The 27,262-nt window shown below is 39.0% G+C and overlaps 1 protein-coding gene across 4 annotated transcripts in view; it reads left to right on the forward strand.

The window, feature by feature from the left end:
- Positions 1–782: 782 nt before the first annotated feature.
- LOC139758846 (BMP-binding endothelial regulator protein-like) overlaps positions 783–27,262 on the forward strand; it is a 254,066-nt gene continuing 227,586 nt past the window's right edge. For 2 of the 4 annotated variants that reach the window (XM_071680701.1, XM_071680704.1), the window contains exons 1-2: positions 783–887; positions 4,687–4,869. In XM_071680701.1, the coding sequence (XP_071536802.1) occupies positions 4,707–4,869 (163 nt within the window). In that variant the 5' untranslated portion in view covers positions 783–887; positions 4,687–4,706. The remainder of the gene's footprint in view (positions 888–4,686; positions 4,870–27,262) is intronic. The other 2 variants (XM_071680702.1, XM_071680703.1) reach the window with 2 other exon arrangements.

Genomic DNA, 27,262 nt, shown 5'->3' on the forward strand with positions numbered 1-27,262 from the left:
ATTGACTGGTTGGTATGTATGACTCATGGTAAGGTGCCTGAGGATTGGCGGAATGCGTGCATAGTGCCATTGTACAAAGGCACAGGGGATAAGAGTGAGTGCTCAAATTTCAGATGTATAAGTCTGTTGAGTATTCCTGGTAAATTATATGGGAGGGTATTGATTGAGAGGGTGAAGGCATGACTAATGAAACTGTTTTTTATGTCCAGTTGATTTTGGATTTAGATAGAATCTTATCACTGAAATATACATAATATCATCTGAATGTGTCCTGACAATTATTTACCTGTCATTATATGTACCAGATCTCTATTTTCAAAAAAGAAATGTTAGTCAGTATAAACACATCTTGTTCTCTAAACATTACCTGGAGTAAACACGTAACTCACAAATTTCTATAGATATGTAATAGTTGTCCCAGAAGTCCTTCCTTCTGCACTACTTGTATTCCACACTCAGCCGCCACTGTTTATAAGCACTTGGATGCGAATATGCCACTGGCAAAACACTGTAGAGTAAGCGGATGTACGTTTGTTAAACATAAGGATAAACTGACACAAAGGTTTCCACACCTGTGGCTGCTGTGGCCTTGTGGTTGCACGATCTTGATAATGAGAAAAACTTACTGTCCACCTGCACACTGTACCCTCCACAGGGTCAGGAATACCTTCACTTATATCTGGTGAATCTTGAGATCAAGCCAAAAAACAATGCATGTATTCAAGTGAGGTTTGCACATAAATCCCGGACATGTATGATGACACACTCGCCACTTCTCGTTACGTCACCGAAGGTTATAAAGTTGACAAGCGAAGGTCGACGGGTGTTCAGTCAGGAGTCACGACCAACACCAGCCAGACCTTAACATTAACATCTCACTTACGTAGGTACGTTTCCCTCACCATCTCTCTCTCCTCTCTCTCTCTCTCTCTCTCTCTCTCTCTCTCTCTCTCTCTCTCTCTCTCTCTCTCTCTCTCTCTCTCTCTCTCTCTCTCTCTATATATATATATATATATATATATATATATATGTATATTTTCTTTCAAACTATTCGCCATTTCCCGCATTAGCAAGGTAGCGTTAAGAACAGAGGACTGGGCCTCTGAGGGAATATCCTCACCTGGCTGTTATTCCATGTAGGTGGGGTGGCGACGAGAAGGAATAAGGGCACACAGTATGAATTATGTATATATGTATATATCTGTGTGTGTGTGTATATATATATATATATATATATATATATATATATATATATATTGTTCGCTGATGATACAGCGCTGGTGGCTGATTCATGTGAGAAACTGCAGAAGCTGGTGACTGAGTTTGGTAAAATGTGTGGAAGAAGAAAGTTGAGAGTAAATGTGAATAAGAGCAAGGTTATTAGGTACAGTAGGGGTGAGGGTCAAGTCAATTGGGAGGTGAGTTTGAATGGAGAAAAACTGGAGGAAGTGAAGTGTTTTAGATATCTGGGAGTGGATCTGTCAGCGGATGGAACCATGGAAGCGGAAGTGGATCATAGGGTGGGGGAGGGGGCGAAAATTTTGGGAGCCTTGAAAAATGTGTGGAAGTCGAGAACATTATCTCGGAAAGCAAAAATGGGTATGTTTGAGGGAATAGTGGTTCCAACAATGTTGTATGGTTGCGAGGCGTGGGCTATGGATAGAGATGTGCGCAGGAGGATGGATGTGCTGGAAATGAGATGTTTGAGGACAATGTGTGGTGTGAGGTGGTTTGATCGAGTAAGTAACGTAAGGGTAAGAGAGATGTGTGGAAATAAAAAGAGCGTGGTTGAGAGAGCAGAAGAGGGTGTTTTGAAATGGTTTGGGCACATGGAGAGAATGAGTGAGGAGAGATTGACCAAGAGGATATATGTGTCGGAGGTGGAGGGAACGAGGAGAAGAGGGAGACCAAATTGGAGGTGGAAAGATGGAGTGAAAAAGATTTTGTGTGATCGGGGCCTGAACATGCAGGAGGGTGAAAGGAGGGCAAGAAATAGAGTGAATTGGAGTCATGTGGTATACAGAGGTTGATGTGCTGTCAGTGGATTGAAGCAAGGCATGTGAAGCGTCTGGGGTAAACCATGGAAAGCTGTGTAGGTATGTATATTTGCGTGTGTGGACGTGTGTATGTACATGTGTATGGGGGGGGGTTTGGGCCATTTCTTTCGTCTGTTTCCTTGCGCTACCTCGCAAACGCGGGAGACAGCGACAAAGTATAAAAAAAAAAAAAAAAAAAAAAAAAATATATATATATATATATATATATATATATATATACCGCTACCTCGCTAATGCGGGAAATGGCGAATAGTATGAAAGAAAGATATATATATATATATATATATATATATGTATATATATATATATATATATATATATATATATATATATATATTATCCCTGGGGATGGGGGAGAAAGAATGCTTCCCACGTATTCCCTGCATGTCGTAGAAGGCGACTAAAAGGGGAGGGAGCGGGGGGCTGGAAATCCTCCCCTCTCACTTTTTTTTTTTTTTTTTTTTTTTTTTTTTTTTTCCAAAAGAGGGAACAGAGAAGGGGCCCAGGTGAGGATATTCCCTCAAGGGCCTAGTCCTCTGTTCTCAACGCTACCTCGCTAATGCGGGAAATGGCGAATAGTATGAAAGAAAGAAAGATATATATATATATATATATATATATATATATATATATATATATATATATATATATATATATATATATATTATCCCTGGGGATAGGGGATTAATAATACTTCCCACGTATTCCCTGCGTGTCGTAGAAGGCGACTAAAAGGGGAGGGAGCGGGGGGCTGGAAATCCTCCCCTCTCGTTTTTTTTTTTTTTTTTTCAAAAAGAAGGAACAGAGAATTGGGCCAGGTGAGGGTATTCCCTCAAAGGCCCAGTCCTCTGTTCTTAACGCTACCTCGCTAATGCGGGAAATGGCGAATAGTTTGAAAGAAAGAAAGAAGATATATATATATATATATATATATATATATATATATATATATATATATATATATATATATATATATATCTTTTCTTTTTTCCTTTTAACTATTCCCCATTTCCCGCGTTAGCGAGGTACCGTTAAGAACAGAGGACTGGGCCTTTTTTGGAATATCCTCACCTGGCCCCCTCTGTTCCTTCTTTTGGAAAATTATATATATATATATATATATATATATATATATATATATATATATATATATATATATATATATATATATATATATATATATATATATATATATATACATATATATATGTATACGTTGAGATGTATAGGTATGTACATTTGCGTGTGTGGACGTGTATGTATATACATGTATATGTGCATGTATATACATGAATATATATGGAGAGAGTACACAATGGAAAAAGGTAAGAACAAAGGAGATAAGGGGAGTGGGGGAGGAATGGGATGTATTTAGGGAAGCAGTGATGGCTTGCGCAAAAGATGCTTGTGGCATGAGAAGCGTGGGAGGTGGGCAGATTAGAAAGGGTAGTGAGTGGTGGGATGAAAAAGAAAGATTATCAGTGAAAGAGAAAAGAGAGGCATTTGGACGATTTTTGCAAGGAAATAATACAAATGACTGGAATATGTATAAAAGAAAGAGGCAGGAAGTCAAGAGAAAGGTGCAGGAGGTAAAAAAGAGGGCAAATGAGAGTTGGGGTGAGAGAGTATCATTAAATTTTAGGGAGAATAAAAAGATGTTTTGGAAAGAGGTAAATAAAGTGCGTAAGACAAGGGAACAAATAGGAACTTCAGTGAAGGGGGCTAATGGGGGAGGTGATAACAAATAGTGGTGATGTGAGGAGATAAAGTGAATATTTTGAAGGTTTGTTAAATGTGTTTGATAATAGAGTGGCAGATATAGGGTGTTTTGGTGGAGGTGGTGTGCAAAGAGAGAGGGTTAGGGAAAATGATTTGGTAAACAGAGAAGAGGTAGTAAAAGCTTTGCGGAAAATAAAAGCCGGCAAGGCAGTGGGTTTGAATGGTATTGCAGTGGAATTTATCAAAAAAGGAGTGACTGTATTGTTGACTGGTTGGTAAGGTTATTTAACGTATGTATGATTCATGGTGAGGTGCCTGAGGATTGGAGGAATACTTGCATAGTGCCATTGTACAAAAGCAAAGGGGATAAAAGTGAGTGCTCAAATTACTGAATTATAAGTTTGTTGAGTACTCCTGGTAAATTATATGGGAGGGTATTGATTGAGAGGGTGAAGGCATGTACAGAGCATCAGATTGGGGAAGAGCAGTGTGGTTTCAGAAGTGGTAGAGGATGTGTGGATCAAGTGTTTGCTCTGAAAAATGTATGTGAGAAATACTTAGAAAAGCAAATGGAGACCAAATTGGAGGTGGAAAGATGGAGTGAAAAAGATTTTGAGTAATCTTGGCCTCGACATGCGGAAGGGTAGAAGGCTAACACGGGAAAGAGAATTGGAAAAATGTGGTATACCTGGGTAGACGTGTTGTCACTCAACTGAACTAGGGCTTGTGACACGCTCGGGTATACCAGGGAGAGATGTATGTGGCCGGGATGTGGATAGGGAGCTATGGTTTCGGGGTAATACACATGACAGCTCGAGTAGGGATGTAAACGGAAGTCAAGAAGGAAGCTCAGATGTTTATTATCATTATCGAAACTTCACTACTTTATCATGTATCTGTAATGTTGCAGGAAAACCGCAGTGATTTGTGATGCTCTTGTTGGCTACACTAACGTTGCTGAGAGCAAGCGACGCCCAAATTATCCCCTCTATGTTCATATGCTGCCCACTACTTAACTATGGATCCCGCGAGCAGTACGACGCGTGTCATGACATGTTTCTGCCCACCCCTGACTGCCAGGAATACAACTCAAGTAAGAAACTTAACTGTGGCAAATATTGACCAACATTGTTGTTTACAAGCGTCTTGACAGACACTTTGCTTTCTCAACTTTGTAATGAAATTATCGGGAGAATATATATACATATATATATATATATATATATATATATATATATATATATATATATATATATATATATATATATATATATTTTTTTTTTTTTTGCCGCTGTCTCCCGCTCCTGCGAGGTAGCGCAAGGAAACAGACGAAAGAAATGGCCCAACCTACCCCCACACACATGCACACACAAACACGTCCACACGCAAACATACACACCCACACATCCCAACGTACACACACATATATACGCACACAAACACACACATATACAAACATGCACACACTTCACACTGTCTGCCTTTATTCATTCCCATCGCCACCTCGCCACACATAGAATAACATCCCCCTCCGCCCTCATGTGTTCGAGGTATTGCTAGGAAAAGACAACAAAAGCCCCATTCGTTCACACTCAGTCTCTAGCTGTCATGCAATAATGCCCGAAACCACAGCTCCCTTTCCACATCCAGGCCCCACACAACTTTCCATGGTTTACCCCAGACGCTTCACATGCCCTGGTTCAATCCATTGACAGCACGTCGACCATGGTATACCACATCGATCCAATTCACTCTATTCCTTGCACGCCTTTCACCCTCCTGCATGTTCAGGCCCCGATCACTCAAAATCTTTTTCACTCCATCTTTCCACCTCCAATTTGGTCTCCCACTTCTCCTCGTGCCCTCCACCTCCGACACATATATCCTCTTGCTCAATCTTTCCGCACTCATTCTCTCCACGTGACCAAACCATTTCAAAACACCCTCTTCTGCTCTCTCAACCACACTCTTGTAATTTCCACACATCTCTCTTACACTTATATTACTTACTCGATCAAACCACCTCACACCACACATTATCCTCAAACATCTCATTTCCAGCACATCCACCCTCCTGCGCACAACTCTATCCATAGCCCACGCCTCGCAACCGTACAACATTGTTGGAACCAAACATAACCATTTTTGCTTTCCGAGATAATGTTCTCGCCTTTCACACATTCTTCAAGGCTCCCAGGATTTTCGCCCCCTCCCCCACCCTATGATTCACTTCCGCTTCCATGGTTCCATCCGCTGCCAGATCCACTCCCAGATATCTAAAACACTTTACCTCCTCGAGTTTTTCTCCATTCAAACTTACCTCCCATTTGACTTGACCCTCAGCCCTACTGTACCTAATAACCCTGCTCTTGTTCACATTTACTCTTAACTTTCTTCTTTCACACACTTTACCAAACTCAGTCACCAGCTTGTGCAGTTTCTTACATGAATCAGCCACCAGCGCTGTATCATCAGCGAACAACAACTGACTCACTTCCCAAGCTCTCTAATCCACAACAGATTGCATACTTGCCCCTCTTTCCAAAACTCTTGCATTCACCTCCCTAACAACCCCATCCATAAACAAATTAAACAACCATGGAGACATCACACACCCCTACCGCAAACCTACATTCACTGAGAAGCAATCACTTTCCTCTCTTCCTACACATAAACATGCCTTACATCCTAGATAAAAACTTTTCACTGCTTCTAACAACTTGTCTCCCACACCATATATTCTTAAAACCTTCCACAGAGCATCTCTATCAACTTTATCATATGCCTTCTCCAGATCCATAAATGCTACATACAAATCCATCTGTTTTTCTAAGTATGTCTCACATACATTCTTCAAAGCAAACACCTGATCCACACATCCTCTACCACTTCTGAAACCACACTGCTCTTCCCCAATCTGATGCTCTATACACGCCTTCACCCTCTCAATCAATACCCTCCCATATAATTTACCAGGAATACTCAACAGACTTATACCTCTGTAATTTGAGGACTCACTCTAATCCCCTTTGCCTTTGTACAATGGCACTATGCAAGCATTACGCCAATCCTCAGGCACCTCACCATGAATCATACATACATCAAATAACCTCACCAACCAGTCAACAATACAGTCACCCCCTTTTTTGATAAATTCCACTGCAATACCATCCAAACCTGCTGCTTTACCGGCTTTCATCTTCCGTAAAGTTTTTTCTACCTCTTCTCTATTTACCAAATCATTTTCCCTAACCCTCTCACTTTGCACACCACCTCGACCAAAACACCCTATATCTGCCACTCTATCATCAAACACATTCAACAAACCTTCAAAATACTCACTCCATCTCCTCACATCACCACTACTTGTTATCACCTCCCGATTAGCCCCATTCACTGAAGTTCCCATTTGCTCCCTTGTCTTACGCACTTTATTTATCTCCTTCCAAAACATCTTTTTATTCTCCATGAAATTTAATGATACTCTCTCACCCCAACTCATTTGCCCTCTTTTTCACTTCTTGCATCTTTCTCTTGACCTCCTGCCTCTTTCTTTTATACCTCTCCCACTCATTTGCACCCTTTCCCTGCAAAAATCGTTCAAATGCCTCTCTCTTCTCTTTCACTAATAATCTTACTTCTTCATCCCACCACTCACTACCTTTTCTAATAAAAACCCAACTCCCACACTTCTCATGCCACAAGCATCTTTTGCGCAATCCCTCACTGCTTCCCTAAATACATCCCATTCCTCCCCCACTCCTCTTACCTCCTTTGTTCTCACCTTTTTCCATTCTGTACTCAGTCTCTCCTGGTACTTCCTCACTCAAGTCTCCTTCCCAAGCTCACTTGCTCTCACCACTCTCTTCACCCCAACATTCTTCTTTTCTGAAAACCCCCACAAATCTTCACCTTCGCCTCCACAAGATAATGATCAGACATCCCTCCAGTTGCACCTCTCAGCACATTAACATCCAAAAATCTCTCTTTCGTGCGTCTATCAATTAACACGTAATCCAATAACGCTCTCTGGCCATCTCTCCCACTTACATACGTATACTTATGTATATCTCGCTTTTTAAACCAGGTATTCCCAATCACCAGTCCTTTTTCAGCACATAAATCTACAAGCTCTTCACCATTTCCATTTACAACACTGAACATCTCCATGTATACCAATTACTCCCTCAACTGCCACATTACTCACCTTTGCATTCAAATTACCTATCACTATAACCCGGTCTTGTGCATCAAAACCAGTAACACACTCATTCAGCTGCTCGCAAAACACTTGCATCTCATGATTTTTCTTCTCATGCCCAGGTGCGTATGCACCAATAATCACCCATCTCTCTCTATCAACTTTCAGTTAACCCCATATCAATCTAGAATTTACTTTCTTACACTCTATCACATACTCCCACAACTCCTGATTCAGGAGTAGTGCTACTCCTTCCCTTGCTCTTGTCCTCTCACTAACCCCTGACTTTACTCCTAAGACATTCTTAAACCACTCTTCCCCTTTACCCTTGAGCTTCGTTTCACTCAGAGCCAAAACATCCAGGTTCCTTTCCTCAAACATACTATCTCTCCTTCTTTCTCATCTTAGTTACATCCACACACATTTAGACACCCCAATCTGAGCCTTCGAGGAGGATGAGCACTCCTCGCGTGACTTCTTCTGTTTCCCCTTTTAGAAAGTTAAAATACAAGGAGGGGAGGGTTTCTGGCCCCCCGCTCCCGTCCCCTTTAGTCGCCTTCTACGACACGTGAGGAATGCGTGGGAAGTATTCTTTCTCCCTTATCCCCAGGGATATATATATATATATATATATATATATATATATATATATATATATATATATATATATATATATATATATATATATATATATATATATATCTTTCTTTCTTTCAAACTATTCGCCATTTCCCGCATTAGCGAGGTAGCGTTAAGAACAGAGGAGACTGGGCCTTTGAGGGAATACCCTCACCTGGCCCAATTCTCTGTTCCTTCTTTTGGAAAATTAAAAAAAAAACGAGAGGGGAGGATTTCCAGCCCCCCGCTCCCTCCCCTTTTAGTCGCCTTCTACGACACGCAGGGAATACGTGGGAAGTATTCTTTCTCCCCTATCCCCAGGGATAATATATATATATATATATATATATATATATATATATATATATATATATATATATATATATATATATATATATATATACTTCCCACGTATTCCCTGCGTGTCGTAGAAGGCGACTAAAAGGGGAGGGAGCGGGGGGCTGGAAATCCTCCCCTCTCGTTTTTTTTTTGATTTTCCAAAAGAAGGAACAGAGAACGAGGCCAAGTGAGGATATTCCCTCAGAGGCCCAGTCCTCTGTTCTTAACGCTACCTTGCTAACGCGGGAAATGGCGAATAGTATGAAAGAAAGAAAAAAAAAAAAATATATATATATATATATATATATATATATATATATATATATATATATATATATATATGGCTGATGGAGCTTTGTATGTTCTATGAAGGTGCGCGTTCATATACACTTTATTCGTATTCATATAACTCCGCGTTGTACAGTCAGGTTCGGTAAAACGCTCTCAGCTGGCTATGTGTTCTGTTCGGAAAGAACCGATAGACCCCGTTGCTCACCATAGTGAGACGAAGGGTATTCGAGTACTTAGTATTTCGAATAGTTGTTTCCTATTATACAGTCCCTTAGCCTAGCGGTTAGCATGCCTGCCTCTTGCACAATGGGTCCCAGGTTCGATCCTGGCTGATGGAGCTTTGTATGATATATATATATATATATATATACATATATATATACATATTTATATATATATATATATTTTTTTTTTTCTTTTCAAACTATTCGCCATTTCCCGCGCTAGCGAGGTAGCGTTAAGAACAGAGAACTGGGCCACTGAGGGAATATCCTCACCTGGCCCCCTTCTCTGTTCCTTCTTTTGGAAAATTAAAAAAAAAATTGAGAGGGGAGGATTTCCAGCCCCCCGCTCCCTCCCCTTTTAGTCGCCTTCTACGACACGCAGGGAATACGTGGGAAGTATTCTTTCTCCCCTATCCCCAGGGATAATATATATATATATATATATATATATATATATATATATATATATATATATATATATATATATATATATATATATATATATATATATATATATATATATATATATATATATATATATATATATATATATATATATACCTGGGACCCCTTGTGCAAGAGGCAGGCATGCTAACCGCTAGGCTAAGGGACTGTATAATAGGAAACAACTATTCGAAATACTAAGTACTCGAATACCCTTCGTCTCACAATGGTGAGCAACGGGGACTATCGGTTGTTTCCGAACAGAGCACATAGCCAGCTGATAGCGTTTTACCGAACATCAGTATCATCAGCGAAGAACAACTGACTCACTTCCCAAGCTCTCTCATCCACAACAGACTTCATACTTGCCCCTCTTTCCAAAAATCTTGCATTCACCTCCCTAACAACCCCATCCATAAACAAATTAAACAACCATGGAGACATCACACACCCCTGCCGCAAACCTACATTCACTGAGAACCAATCACTTTCCTCTCTTCCTACACGTACACATGCCTTACATCCTCGATAAAAACTTTTCACTGCTTCTAACAACTTGCCTCCCACACCATATATTCTTAATACCTTCCTCAGAGCATCTCTATCAACTCTATCATATGCCTTCTCCAGATCCATAAATGCTACATACAAATCCATTTGCTTTTCTAAGTATTTCTCACATGCATTGTTCAAACACCTGATCCACACATCCTCTACCACTTCTGAAACCACACTGCTCTTCCCTAATCTGATGCTCTGTACATGCCTTCATCCTCTCAATCAATACCCTCACATATGATTTACCAGGAATACTCAACAAACTTATACCTCTGTAATTTGAGCACTCACTCTTATCCCCTTTGCCTTTCTACAATGGCACTATGCAAGCATTCCTCCAATCCTCAGGCATCTCACCATGAGTCATACATACATTAAATAAACTTACCAACCAGTCATCAATACAGTCACCCCCTTTTTTAAGATCCAAACCTGCTGCCTTGCCGGCTTTCATCTTCCGCAAAGCTTTTACTACCTCTTCTCTGTTTACCAAATCATTTTCCCTAACCCTCTCACTTTGCACACCAACTCGACCAAAACACCCTATATCTGCCACTCTATCATCAAACACATTCAACAAACCTTCATAATACTCACTCCATCTCCTTCTCACATCACCACTACTTGTTATCACCTCCCCACTTGCGCCCTTCACTGAAGTTCCCATTTGCTCCCCTGTCTTACACACTTTATTTACCTCCTTCCAGAACATCTTTTTATTCTCCCTAAAATTTAAGGATACTCTCTCACCTCAACTCTCATTTGCCCTCTTTTTCACCTCTTGCACCTTTCTCTTGACCTCCTGTCTCTTTCTTTTATACATCTCCCACTCAATTGCATTTTTTCCCTGCAAAAATCGTCCAAATGCCTCTCTCTTCTCTTTCACTAATAATCTTACTTCTTCATCCCACCACTCACTACCCTTTCTAATCAACCCACCTCCCACTCTTCTCATGCCACAAGATAATTGGTAAGGTTATTTAATGTATGTATGACTCATGTTGAGGTGCCTGAGGATTGGCGGAATGCGTGCTTAGTGCCATTGTACAAAGGCAAAGGGGATAAGAGTGAGTGCTCAAATTACAGAGGTATAAGTTTGTTCAGTATTCCTGGTGAATTATATGGGAGGGTATTGATTGAGAGGGTGAAAGCATGTACAGAGCATCAGATTGGGGAAGAGCAGTGTGGTTTCAGAAGTCGTAGAGGATGTGTGGATCAGGTGTTTGCTTTGAAGAATGTATGTGAGAAATACCTAGAAAAGCAAATGGATTTGTATGTAGCATTTATGGATGTGGAGAAGGCATATGATAGAGTTGATTGAGATGCTCTGTGGAAGGTATTAAGAATATATGGTGTGTGAGGCAAGTTGTTAGAAGCAGTGAAAAGTTTTTATCGAGGATGTAAGGCATACATATATATATATATATATATATATATATATATATATATATATATATATATATATATATATATATATATATATATATATATATATATATATATATATATATATATATATATATATATATATATATATATATATGAGAGGCAAGTGTTTTGGGAGCAGCTGAATGAGTGTGTTAGCGGTTTTGATGCACGAGACCGGGTTATAGTGATGGGTGATTTGAATGCAAAGGTGAGTAATGTGGCAGTTGAGGGAATAATTGGTATGCATGGGGTGTTCAGTGTTGTAAATGGAAATGGTGAAGAGCTTGTAGATTTATGTGCTGAAAAAGGACAGATGATTGGGAATACCTGGTTTAAAAAGCGAGATATACATAAGTATACTTATGTAAGTAGGAGAGATGGCCAGAGAGCGTTATTGGATTACGTGTTAATTGACAGGCGTGCGAAAGAGAGACTTTTGGATGTTAATGTGCTGAGAGGTGCAACTGGAGGGATGTCTGATCATTATCTTGTGGAGGCAAAGGTGAAGATTAGTATGGGTTTTCAGAAAAGAGGAGTGAATGTTGGGGTGAAGAAGGTGGTGAGAGTAAGTGAGCTTGGGAAGGAGACCTGCGTGGGGAAGTACCAGGAGAGACTGTGTACAGAATGGAAAAAGGTGAGAACAATGGAAGTAAGGGGAGTGGGGGAGGGATGGGATGTATTTAGGGAATCAGTGATGGATTGCGCAAAAGATGCTTGTGGCATGAGAAGAGTGGGAGGTGGGCTGTTTAGAAAGGGTAGTGAGTGGTGGGATGAAGAAGTAAGAGTATTAGTGAAAGAGAAGAGAGAGGCATTTGGACGATTTTTGCAGGGAAAAATGCAATTGAGTGGGAGAAGTATAAAAGAAAGAGACAGGAGGTCAAGAGAAAGGTGCAAGAGGTGAAAAAGAGGGCAAATGAGAGTTGGGGTGAGAGACTATCAGTAAATTTTAGGGAGAATAAAAAGATGTTCTGGAAGGAGGTAAATAGGGTGCGAAGACAAGGGAGCAAATGGGAACTTCAGTGAAGGGCGTAAATGGGGAGGTGATAACTAGTAGTGGTGATGTGAAAAGGAGATGGAATGAGTATTTTGAAGGTTTGTTGAATGTGTCTGATGACAGAGTGGCAGATATAGGGTGTTTTGGTCGAGGTGGTGTGCAAAGTGAGAGGGTTAGGGAAAATGATTTGGTAAACAGAGAAGAGGTAGTAAAAGCTTTGCGGAAGATGAAAGCCGGCAAGGCAGCAGGTTTGGATGGTATTGCAGTGGAATTTATTAAAAAAGGGGGTGACTGTATTGTTGACTGGTTGGTAAGGTTATTTAATGTATGTATGACTCATGGTGAGGTGCCTGAGGATTGGCGGAATGCGTGCATAGTGCCATTGTACAAAGGCAAAGGGGATAAGAGTGAGTGCTCAAATTACAGAGGTATAAGTTTGTTGAGTATTCCTGGTAAATTGTATGGGAGGGTATTGATTGAGAGGGTGAAGGCATGTACAGAGCATCAGATTGGGGAAGAGCAGTGTGGTTTCAGAAGTGGTAGAGGATGTGTGGATCAGGTGTTTGCTTTGAAGAATGTATGTGAGAAATACTTAGAAAAGCAAATGGATTTGTATGTAGCATTTATGGATCTGGAGAAGGCATATGATAGAGTTGATAGAGATGCTCTGTGGAAGGTATTAAGAATATATGGTGTGGGAGGCAAGTTGTTAGAAGCAGTGAAAAGTTTTTATCGAGGATGTAAGGCATGTGTACGTGTAGGAAGAGAGGAAAGTGATTGGTTCTCAGTGAATGTAGGTTTGCGGCAGGGGTGTGTGATGTCTCCATGGTTGTTTAATTTGTTTATGGATGGGGTTGTTAGGGAGGTAAATGCAAGAGTCCTGGAAAGAGGGGCAAGTATGAAGTCTGTTGGGGATGAGAGAGCTTGGGAAGTGAGTCAGTTGTTGTTCGCTGATGATACAGCGCTGGTGGCTGATTCATGTGAGAAACTGCAGAAGCTGGTGACTGAGTTTGGTAAAGTGTGTGGAAGAAGAAAGTTAAGAGTAAATGTGAATAAGAGCAAGGTTATTAGGTACAGTAGGGTTGAGGGTCAAGTCAATTGGGAGGTGAGTTTGAATGGAGAAAAACTGGAGGAAGTGAAGTCTTTTAGATATCTGGGAGTGGATCTGTCAGCGGATGGAACCATGGAAGCGGAAGTGGATCATAGGGTGGGGGAGGGGGCGAAAATTTTGGGAGCCTTGAAAAATGTGTGGAAGTCGAGAACATTATCTCGGAAAGCAAAAATGGGTATGTTTGAAGGAATAGTGGTTCCAACAATGTTGTATGGTTGCGAGGCGTGGGCTATGGATAGAGTTGTGCGCAGGAGGATGGATGTGCTGGAAATGAGATGTTTGAGGACAATGTGTGGTGTGAGGTGGTTTGATCGAGTAAGTAACGTAAGGGTAAGAGAGATGTGTGGAAATAAAAAGAGCGTGGTTGAGAGAGCAGAAGAGGGTGTTTTGAAATGGTTTGGGGACATGGAGAGAATGAGTGAGGAAAGATTGACCAAGAGGGTATATGTGTCGGAGGTGGAGGGAACGAGGAGAAGAGGGAGACCAAATTGGAGGTGGAAAGATGGAGTGAAAAAGATTTTGTGTGATCGGGGCCTGAACATGCAGGAGGGTGAAAGGAGGGCAAGGAATAGAGTGAATTGGATCGATGTGGTATACAGGGGTTGACGTGCTGTCAGTGGATTGAATCAAGGCATGTGAAGCGTCTGGGGTAAACCATGGAAAGCTGTGTAGGTATGTATATTTGCGTGTGTGGACGTGTGTATGTACATGTGTATGGGGGGGGGCATTTCTTTCGTCTCTTTCCTTGCGCTACCTCGCAAACGCGGGAGACAGCGACAAAGTATAAAAAAAAAAAAAAAAAAAAAAAAAAAAAAAAAAAAATATTATATATATATATATATATATATATATATATATATATATATATATATATATATATATATATATATGTATATATATATATATATATGCATATATATATATATATATATATATATATATATATATATATATATATATATATATATATATATATATATATATATATATATATATATATATATATATATATATATATATATATATATATATATACATATAAATATATATATATATATATATATATATATATATATATATATATATATATATATATATATATTTATATGAATATATATATATATATATATATATATATATATATATATATATATATATATATATATATATATATATATATATATATATATATATATATATATATATATATGCCAGTTTGCGGCAGGCGTGCATGATGTCTCCATGATTGTTTAATTTTTTTATGGATTTTAGGGAGGTTTTATGGTTTTTAGGGAGGTAAATGCAAGACTTTTGGAGAGAGAGGCAAGTATTCAGTCTGTTGTGGATGAGGTGGAGAGGGCTTGGGAAATGAGTCAGTTGTTGTTTGCTGATGATACAGCGCTAGAGGCTGATACGGGTGATAAACTGCAGAAGCGGGTGACAGAGTTTAGTAAAGTGTGTGAAAGAAGAAAGCTGAGAGTAAATGTAAATAATAGCAATGTCATTAGGTACAGTAGGGTTGAAGGACAAGTCAGTTGGGAGGTAAGTTTGAATGGAGGAAAACTGGAGGAAGTGAAGTGTTTTAAATGTCTGCGAGTGGATTTGGCAGCGGATGTAATCATGGAAGCGGAAGTGAGTCACAGGGTGGGGGAAGAGGCGAAAGTTCTGGAAGTGTTGAAAAATGTGTGGAAGGCGAGAGCATTATATCAGAAAGCAAAAATGGGTATGTTTGAAGGAATAGTAGTTCCAACAATGTTATATGGTTGCGAGGCATGGGCTATAGATCGGGTGGTGCGGAGGAGGGTGGATGTGCTGGAAATGAGATGTTTGAGGACAATATGTGGTGTGAGGTGGTTTGATCGAGTAAGTAATGAAAGGGTAAGAGAGATGTGTGGTAATAAAAAAGAGTGTAGTTGAGAGAGCAGAAGGGGGTGTTTTGAAATGGTTTGGTCATATGGAGAGAAAGTGAGGAAAGATTGACAAAGAGGATATATGTGTCAGAGGTGGAGGGAACGAAGAGAAGTGGGAGACCAAATTGGAGGTAGAAAGATGGAGTGGAAAAGATTTTGAGCGATCGGAGCCTGAACATGCAGGAGGGTGAAAGGCGTGCAAGGAATATAGTGAATTGGGACGATGTGTTATAACAGAATCGACTTGCTGTCAGTGGATTGAACCAGGGCATGTGAAGCGTCTGTGTTAAACCATGGAAAGTTTTGTCGGGCCTGGATGTGGAAAGGGAGCTTTGGTTTCGGTACATTATACATGACAGCTACAGACTGAGTGTGAACGAATGTGGCCTTTGTTGTCTTTTTCTGGCGCTACCTCGCGCGCATGCCGTGGGAAGGGGCTGTCATTTCATGTGTGGCGAGATAGCGACGGAATGAGTGATGGCAGCAAGTATGAATTATGTACATGTGTATGTATGTACATGTCTACGTATGTACATATATGTATACGTTGAAATATATACGTATGTATATGTGCGTCTGTAGACGTGTACGTATATACATGTGTATGTGGGTTGGTTGGGTAATTCTTTCGTCTCTTACCTCACTAACGCTGGACACAGCGACAAAATATAATAAATACATAAGTATTTATATGTGTGTTGGAAAGGATCACAATTTTGCGCGTGATCAAGATATTCCTATGAGTCCACGGGGAAAATGTAACACGAAAAGTTCCTAAGTGCTCTTTCGAGTAATAATCACATCATCAGGGGAGACACAAGAGAGAAATATAACAGTCAGTTGATATACATCGAAGAGACGAAGCTAGGACGCCATGTGATTGTCCAAAACATACAACGAGCTCGTTGTATGTTTTGGACCATCACATGTTTACCAAACGGCGTCCTAGCTTCATCTCTTCGATGTATATCAACTGACTGTTATATTTCTCTCTTGTGTCTCCCCTGATGATGGGAGCTTTTCGTGTTTCATTTTCCCCGTGGACTCATAGGATTATATGTGTGTGTGTGTGTGTGTGTGTGTGTGTGTGTGTGTGTGTGTGTGTGTGTGTGTGTGTGGATGTAACCAAGACGAGAAAAAAGGAGAGCTAGATTGTATGTTTGAGGAAAAGAACCTGGATGTTTTGGCTCTGAGTGAAACGAAGCTCAAGTGTTAAAGGGATAGAGTGATTTGGGAAAGTTTTTGAAGTAAAGTCAGGGGTTTGTGAGAGGACAAGAGCAAAGGAAGGGGTAGCACTACTCCTGAAACAGGAGTTGTGGGAGTATGTGATAGAGTATACGAAAATAAACTCAAGATTGATATGGGTAAAACTGAAAGTGGATAGAGATGGGTGATTATTGGTACCTATACACCTGTTCATAAGGAAGATCATGAGAGGCAAGTGTTTTGGGAGCAGCTAAGTGAGTGTGTTAGTCATCTCTGATTCACGAGACCGTCTTATAGTGATGAGTGATCTGAATGTGAGGGTGAGTAATGTGGCAGTTGAGGGTATAATTGGTGTACATGGGTGTTCATTGTTGTAAATAGATATGTTGAAAAGCTTTTGGACATGTGTGCTGAAAAAGGACTGGTGATTGGAAATACCTGATTTCAAAAGAGAGATAAGTACACGTACGTGAGTAGGAGAGATGGTCAAAGGGCGTCAATGGATTACGAGTTAATTGATAGGCGTGTAAAGGAGAGACTTCTGGATGTTATTGTGCTGAAAGGGGCAACTGGTGGGATGTCTCATCACTGTCTTGTGGAGGCGAAGGTGAAGATTTGTATAGGTTTCCAGAAAAGAAGAGAGAATGTCGGTGAGAAGAGAGTAGTGAGAGTAAGTGAGCTTGGAAAGAAGACTTGTGTGAGGACGTACCAGGAGAGATTGAGTGTAGAATGGCAAAAGGTGAGAGCAAGTGACGTGAATGGAGTAGGTGAGGAATGGGATGCACTCAGGGAGGCAGTAATGGCTTACGCAAAAGATGCATGTAACAAGAGAAAGGTAGGATGTGGGCAGATTAGAAAGGGTAGTGAGTGGTGGGATGATGAAGTAAGGTTGTTAGTAAAAGAGAAAACAGAGGCGTTTGGACGATACTTGCAAGGAAGGAGTGCAAAAGATTGGGAGATGTATAGAAGAAAGCGGAGGGAGTTAAAGAAAAAGGCGCAATGGTTCAAAAAGAGGTCAAATGAGAGTTGAGGTGAGAAAGAATCATTGAATTTTAAGGAGAATAGAAAGATGTTTTGGAAGGAGGTAAATAACGTGTGTAAGACTAGGGAACAAATGGAACCATCGGTGAAGGGGGCAAATGGGGAGGCAATAATATTCAGTAAAGAAGTAAGAAGATGAAGTGAGTATTTTGAGGGTTTGTTGAATGTGTTTAATGACAGAGTTACAAATATATAGTGTTTTGATCGAGGTGGTGTGCGAAGTGAGAGGGTCAGGTTGAATGGTTTGGTAAACAGGGAAGAGGTAGTCAAAGCTTTCCGGCAAGGCAGCAGGTTTGGATGGTATTGCAGTGGAATTTATCAGAATAAGGGGGTGACTTTGTTGTTGAGTGGTTGGTAAGGATATTCGTTGTATGTAAGGACCTTGGTGAAGTCCCTGAGGATTGCCAGAATTAATGTATAGTGCCATTGTACGTGTTTGTTCAAATTACAGAGGCTTGAACTTGTTGAGTATTCATAAAAAATCATTTGGGGGGGTATTGATTAAGAGGGTAGTCATGTACAGAGCATGTAGTATACGGGGTCGACGAGCTGTCAGTGGACTGAGCCAAGCCATGTGAAGCGTCTGGGATAAACAATGGAAAGTTTTGTTGTGCTTAGATATGGAAAGGGAGCTGTGGTTTCGGTGCATTATACATGACAGCTAGAGAATGAGTGTGAACAGACTTGGCCGTTATTGTTGCATCCTAGCGTTGCTTTCCTGGTGGGTGGGTGGGGAGGGGAATACTATATCCTGTGTGGCGGGATATATGTATGTATACGTTGGAATATATATGTATGTATATGAGCATGAGTGTGAGTTTATATATATATATATATATATATATATATATATATATATATATATATATATATATATATATATATATATATATATATATATATATATATATATATATATATATATATATATATATATATGTAAATATATATATATATATATATATATATATATATATATATATATATATATATATATATATATATATATATATATATATATATATATATATATATATATTTACATATATATATATATATATATATATATATATATATTTATATATATATATATATATATATATATATATATATATATATATATATATATATATATATATATATATATATATATATATATATATATATATATGTATATATATATATATATATATATATATATATATATATATATATATATATATATATATATATATATATTAGAAGAGTGGGAGGTGGGTTGATTAGAAAGGGTAGTGAGTGGTGGGATGAAGAAGTAAGAGTATTAGTGAAAGAGAAAAGAGAGGCATTTGGACGATTTTTGCAGGGAAAGAATGCAATTGAGTGGGAGATGTATAAAGGAAAGAGACAGGAGGTCAAGAGAAAGGTGCAAGAGGCGAAAAAGAGGGCAAATGAGAGTTGGGGTGAGAGAGTATCATTAAATTTCAGGGAGAATAAAAAGATGTTCTGGAAGGACGTAAATAAAGTACATAAGACAAGGGAGCAAATGGGAACTTCAGTGAAGGGCGGAAATGGGGAGGTGATAACAAGTAGTGGTGATGTGAGAAGGAGATGGAGTGAGTATTTTGAAGGTTTGTTGAATGTGTTTGATGATAGAGTGGCAGATATAGGGTGTTTTGGTCGAGGTGGTGTGCAAAGTGAGAGGGTTAGGGAAAATGATTTGGTAAACAGAGAAGAGGTAGTAAAAGCTTTGCGGAAGATGAAAGCCGGCAAGGCAGCAGGTTTGGATGGTATTGCAGTGGAATTTATTAAAAAAGGGGGTGACTGTATTATTGACTGGTTGGTAAGGTTATTTAATGTATGTATGACTCATGGTGAGGTGCCTAAGGATTGGCAGAATGTTTGCATAGTGCCATTGTACAAAGGCAAAGGGGATAAGAGTGAGTGCTCAAATTACAGAGGTATAAGTTTGTTAAGTATTCCTAGTAAATTATATGGGAGGGTATTGATTGAGAGGGTGAAGGCATGTACAGAGCATCAGATTGGGGAAGAGCAGTGTGGTTTCAGAAGTGGTAGAGGATGTGTGGATCAGGTTTTGCTTTGAAGAATGTATATGAGAAATACTTAGAAAAGCAAATGGATTTGTATGTAGCATTTATGGATCTGGAGAAGGCATATGATAGAGTTGATAGAGATGCTCTGTGGAAGGTATTAAGAATATATGGTGTGGGAGGCAAGTTGTTAGAAGCAGTGAAAAGTTTTTATCGAGGATGTAAGGCATGTGTACGTGTAGGAAGAGAGGAAAGTGATTGGTTCTCAGTGAATGTAGGTTTGCGGCAGGGGTGTGTGATGTCTCCATGGTTGTTTAATTTGTTTATGGATGGGGTTGTTAGTGAGGTGAATGCAAGAGTTTTGGAAAGAGGGGCAAGTATGAAGTCTGTTGTGGATGAGAGAGATTAGGAAGTGTCAGTTGTTGTTCGCTGATGATACAGCGCTGGTGGCTGATTCATGTGAGAAACTGCAGAAGCTGGTGACTCAGTTTGGTAAAGTGTGTGAAATAAGAAAGTTAAGAGTAAATGTGAATAAGAGCAAGGTAATTAGGTACAGTAGGGTTGAGGGTTAAGTCAATTGGGAGGTATGTTTGAATGGAGAAAAACTGGAGGAAGTAAAGTGTTTCAGATATCTGGGAGTGGATCTGGCAGCGGATGGAACCATGGAAGCGGAAGTGGATCATAGGGTGGGGGAGGGGGCGAAAATCCTGGGAGCCTTGAAGAATGTGTGGAAGTCGAGAACATTATCTCGGAAAGCAAAAATGGGTATGTTTGAAGGAATAGTGGTTCCAACAATGTTGTATGGTTGCGAGGCGTGGGCTATGGATAGAGTTGTGCGCAGGAGGATGGATGTGCTGGAAATGAGATGTTTGAGGACAATGTGTGGTGTGAGGTGGTTTGATCGAGTAAGTAACGTAAGGGTAAGAGAGATGTGTGGAAATAAAAAGATCGTGGTTGAGAGAGCAGAAGAGGGTGTTTTGAAATGGTTTGGGCACATGGAGAGAATGAGCGAGGAAAGATTGACCAAGAGGATATATGTGTCGGAGGTGGAGGGAACGAGGAGAAGTGGGAGACCAAATTGGAGGTGGAAAGATGGAGCGAAAAAGATTTTGTGTGATCGGGGCCTGAACATGCAGGAGGGTGAAAGGAGGGCAAGGAATAGAGTGAATTGGATCGATGTGGTATACCGGGGTTGACGTGCTGTCAGTGGATTGAATCAGGGCATGTGAAGCGTCTGGGGTAAACCATGGAAAGCTGTGTAGGTATGTATATTTGCGTGTGTGGACGTGTATGTATATATATATGTATGTATGTATATATATATATATATATATATATATATATATATATATATATATATATATATATATATATATATATATATATATATATATATATATATATATGTTATCCCTGGGGATAGGGGAGAAAGAATACTTCCCACGTATTCCCTGCGTGTCGTAGAAGGCGACTAAAAGGGGAGGGAGCGGGGGGGCTGGAAATCCGCCCCTCTCATTTTCTTTTTAATTTTCCAAAAGAAGGAACAGAGGAGGCCAGGTGAGGATATTCCCTCAGGGGCCCAATCCTCTGTTCTTAACGCTACCTTGCTAACGCGGGATATGGCGAATAGTTTAAAACAAAAATAAGAAAGATATATATATATATATATATATATATATATATATATATATATATATATATATATATATATATATATATATATATATATATATATATATATACTTAGAAAAGCAAATGGATTTGCATGTAGCATTTATGGATCTGGAGAAGGCATATAATAGAGTTGATAGAGATGCTATGTGGAAGGTATTAAGAATATACGGTGTGGGAGGCAAGTTGTCAGATGTAGTGAAAAGTTTTTATCGAAGATGTAAGGCATATGTACGTGTAGGAAGAGAGGAAAGTGATTGGTTCTCAGTGAATGTAGGTTTGCGGCAGGGGTGTGTGATGTCTCCATGGTTGTTTAATTTGTTTATGGATGTGGTTGTTAAGGAGGTGAATGCAAGAGTTTTGAAAAGAGGGGCAAGTATGCAATCTGTTGTGGGTGAGAGAGCTTGGGAAGTGAGTCAGTTGTTAATCGCTGATGATACAGCGCTGGTGGCTGATTCATGTGAGAAACTGCAGAAGCTGGTGACTGAGTTTGGTAAAGTGTGTGAAATAAGAAAGTTAAGAGTAAATGTGAATAAGAGCAAGGTCATTAGGTACAGTAGGGTTGAGGGTCAAGTCAATTGGGAGGTAAGTTTGAATGGAGAAAAACTGGAGGAAGTAAAGTGTTTTAGATTTCTGGGAGTGGATCTGGCAGCAGATGGAACCATGGATGCGGAAGTGAATCATAGGGTGTGGGAGGGGGCGAAAATTCTGGGAGCCTTGAAGAATGTTTGGAAGTCGAGAACATTATCTCGGAAAGCAAAAGAGGGTAAGTTTGAAGGAATAGTGGTTCCAACAATGTTGTATGGTTGCGAGGCGTGGGCTATGGATAGAGTTGTACGCAGGAGGGTGGATGTGCTGGAAATGAGATGTTTGAGGACAATGTGTGGTGTGAGGTGGTTTGATCGAGTAACTAATGAAAGGGTAAGAGAGATGTGTGGAAATAAAAAGAGTGTGCTTGAGAGAGCAGAAGAGGGTATTTTGAAATGGTTTGGTCACATGGAGAGAATGAGCGAGGAAAGATTGACCAAGAGGATATATGTGACAGAGGTGGAGGGAACGAGGAGAAGTGGGAGACCAAATTGGAGGTGGAAAGATGGAGTGAAAAAGATTTTTGAGTGATCGGGGCCTGAACATGCAGGAGGGTGAAAGGCGTGCAATAGATAGAGTGAATTGCAACGATGTGGTATGCCGGGGTCGACGTGCTGTCAAAGGGTTTAACCAGGGCATGTGAAGCGGCTGGGGTAAACCATGGAAAGTTCTGTGGGGCCTGGATGTGGAAAGGGAGCTGTGGTTTCGGTGCATTATTACATGACAGCTAGAGACTGAATGTGAACGAATGGGGTCTTTGTTGTCTTTTCCTAGCGCTACCTCGCACACATGAGGGGGGAAGGGGGTTGTTATTCCATGTGTCGCGAGGTGGCGATGGGAATAAATAAAGGCAGACAGTATGAATTATGTACCTGTGTGTGTATATATATATATATATATATATATATATATATATATATATATATATATATATATATATATATATATATATATATATATATATATATATAAATATATACATTATATATATATATATATATATATATATATATATATATATATATATATATATATATATATATATATATATATATATAAATATATATATATATATATATATATATATATATATATATATATATATATATATATATATATATATATATATATATATATATATATATATATATATATATATATATATATATATATATACATATATATATATGTATATATATATATATGTATATATATATATATATATATATATATATATATATATATATATATATATATATATATATATATATATATATATATATATATATATATATATATATATATATATATATATATATATATATATATATATATATATATATATATATATATATATATATATATGTCTCTGTGTGTATATATATCTGCACATTGAGATGTATAGGTATGTATATCTGCGTGTATATACATGTGTATGTGGGTGGGTTGGGCCATTCTTTCGTCTGTTTCCTTGAGAAAAAAGGAGAGATAGGTAGTATGTTTGAGGAAAGGAACCTGGATGTTTTGGCTCTGAGTGAAACGAAACTCGAGGGTAAAGAAGAAGAGTGGTTTGGGAATGTCTTAGGAATAAAGTCAGGGGTTTGTGAGAGGACAAGAGCAAGGGAAGGAGTAGCACTACTCCTGAAACAGGAGTGGTGGGAGTATGTGATAGAGTGTAAGAAAGTAGATTCTGCATTGTTGTGGGTAAAACTGAAAGTTGATGGAGAGAGATGGGTGATCATTGGTTCATATGCACCTGGGCATGAAAAGAAAGATCATGAGGGGCAAGTGTTTCGGGAGCAGCTGAATGAGTGTGTTACTGGTTTTGATGCACAAGACCGGGTTATAGCGATGGGTGATTTGAATGCAAAGGTGAGTAATGTAGCAATTGAGGGAATAATTGGTATACATGGGGTGTTCAGTGTTATGAATGGAAATGGTGAGGAGCTTGTAGATTTATGTGCTGAAAAAGGACTGGTGATTGGGAACACCTGGTTTAAAAAGCGAGATATACATAAGTATACGTATGTAAGTAGGAGAGATGGCCAGAGAGCGTTGTTGGATTACGTGTTAATTGATAGGCGCACGAATGAGAGACTTTTGGATGTTAATGTCTGATAGGTGCAACTGGAGGGATGTCTGATCATTATCTTGTGGAGGCGAAGGTGAAGTTTTGTAGAGGTTTTCAGAAAAGAAGAGAGAACATTGGGGTGAAAAGAGTGGTGAGAGTAAGTGAGCTTGGGAAGGAGACTTGTGTGAGGAGGTACCAGGAGAGACTGAGTACGGAATGGAAAAAGGTGAGAATAAAGGAGGTAAGGGGAGTGGGGGAGGAATGGGATGTATTTAGGGGAGCAGTGATGGCTTACGCAAAAGATGCTTGTGGCGTGAGAAGCGTGGGATGTGGGCAGAGTAGAAAGGGTAGTGAGTGGTGGGACGAAGAGGTAAGATTATTTGTGAAAGAGAAGAGAGAGGCATTAGGACGAGCTTTGGAGGGAGATAATGCAAATGAGTGGGAGATGTATAAAAGAAAGAAGGAGGAGGTCAAGAGAAAGGTGCAAGAGGTGAAAAAGAGGGTAAATGAGAGTTGGGGTGAGAGATTATCATCAAATTTTAGGAGGAATAAAAAGATGTTTTGGAAGAAGGTAAATAAAGTACGTAAGACAAGGGAACAAATGGGAACTTCAGTGAATGGGGCTAATGGGGAGGTGATAACAAGTAGTGGTGATGTGAGAAGATGGAGTGAGTATTTTGAAGGTTTGCTGAATGTGTTTGATGATAGAGTGGCAGATATAGGGTGTTTTGGTCGAGATGGTGTGCAAAGTGAGAGGGTTAGGGAAAATGATTTGGTAAAAGGAGAAGAGGTAGTAAAACTTTGCGAAAGACGAAAGCCGGCAAGGCAGCAGGTTTGGATGGTATTGCATAGGAATTTATTAAAAAAAGGGGTTGACTATATTGCTGACTGGTTGGTAAGGTTATTTAATGTATGTATGATTCGTGGTAAGGTGCCTGAGTATTGGCGGAATACTTGCATAGTGCCATTGTACAAAGGCAAAAGTGATAAAAGAGAGTGCTCAAATTTCATAGATATAGGTTTCTTGAGTGTTCCTGGGAAATTGTGTGGGAGGGTATTGATTGAGAGGGTGAAGGCATGTACAGAGCATCAGACTGGGGAAGAGCAGTGTGGTTTCAGAAGTGGTAGAGGATGTGTGGATCAGGTGTTTGCTTTGAAGAGTGTATGTGAGAAGTGCTTCGAAGGGCAAATGGATTTGTATGTGGAATTTATAGATCTGGAGATGGCATATCATAGAGCTGATGGAGGTGCTCTGTGGAAGGTATTAAGAATATATGGTGTGGGAGGCAAGTTGTTGGAGATAGTGAAAAGTTTTTATCGAGGATGTAAGGCATGTGAACGTGTAGGAAGAGAGGAAAGTGATTAGTTCTTAGTGAATGTAGGTTTGCGGCACTTTCGCGTAATGATCACATCATCAGGGGAGACAAGAGAGAAATATAAGTCACTTGATATACATCGAAGAGATGAAGCTAGGACGCCATTTGGTAAAGATGTGATTGTCAAAATCATACAACGAGCGTTCATAGACTTATCATTTTACAAATTATATCAACAATAAAGTTATCTAATTTGTATAGACCACTATCAATATTAAGATTATAATTCTTTCTGTATTTGATATTAGAAGATTCAATGATATTTCTCTTGGTAATACAGTTAGAGTTAATAGCTGAGATGGCATTACTCCAGTCAATACAATGATCATAGTTAGTAACGTGATTAAACAAGGCATTTAATTCTTGTCCCCTTACTTAACAATCTAGTACCTTCCATCAAATTTACTGTAGAAAATGAAAATAATGGTATGTTACCATTTTCAGATTGCATGGTGCATAGGCAAGGAAACAAGTTTAAGTTTAGCATATACAGAAAACCCACATATTTATGCTCATATATCCATTATTACTCATCTCAACATGACAGAGTTAAATTATCATCATTTCAGTCTATGTTCCTTAGGGCATTACGTATTTGCAGTCCAGAGTTTATTGATGATGAGTTTAAGAAGATATATTCCATTAGATCTAAGTTAAAGTACCCTAGATCTTTCATTGATAAATCCCTTAAGTTAGCGGAGAAATCATTTTATAGAGTTGAACCCAAACCTCCCATTGACGTCAAGAATCTTTAAGTTCTTCCTTTTAATAATAATTTTACTTTACTACCCATATTCCTTAAATCCTTTAGTGTAAATGTTGCCTATAGCAAGAATGATACTATAAAGAATATCTTAATCAGGAATTCACCAGAAAATTCTCTTAGATGCATTTATAAAGTGCCTTGTGGAAATTGTGATAAAATTTATGTTGGTCAGACTGGTGAGAATCTTCCTGTTAGACGTAAGCAACAAAAATATAATATAAGAACGGGACAAGAATCAAATGCCTTGTTTCATCACGCTACCAGCCATGACCATTGTGCTGACTGGAGTAAAACCATCTCAGTTATTAACTCTAACTCTATTACCGAGAGAAATATCACTGAATCTTTTATTATTAAATACACAAAGAATTATAATCTTAATATTAGTGATGGTCTATACAAACTAGATAATTATTTTGTTGATAAAATTTGTAAAATGATAAGTTTATGAACGTTCGTTGTATGTTTTGGATATTCACATGTTTACCAAATGGCGTCCTAGCTTCGTCTCTTCGATGTATATCAACTGACTTATATTTCTCTCTTGTGTCTCCCCTGATGATGTGATTGTTACACAAAAGTGCACTTGGGAACTTTTCGTGTTTCATTTTCCCCGTGG

This window comes from Panulirus ornatus, chromosome 31 (genome assembly GCF_036320965.1).
Source record: "Panulirus ornatus isolate Po-2019 chromosome 31, ASM3632096v1, whole genome shotgun sequence".
In the NCBI taxonomy this organism is placed as follows: Eukaryota; Metazoa; Arthropoda; class Malacostraca; order Decapoda; family Palinuridae; genus Panulirus; species Panulirus ornatus.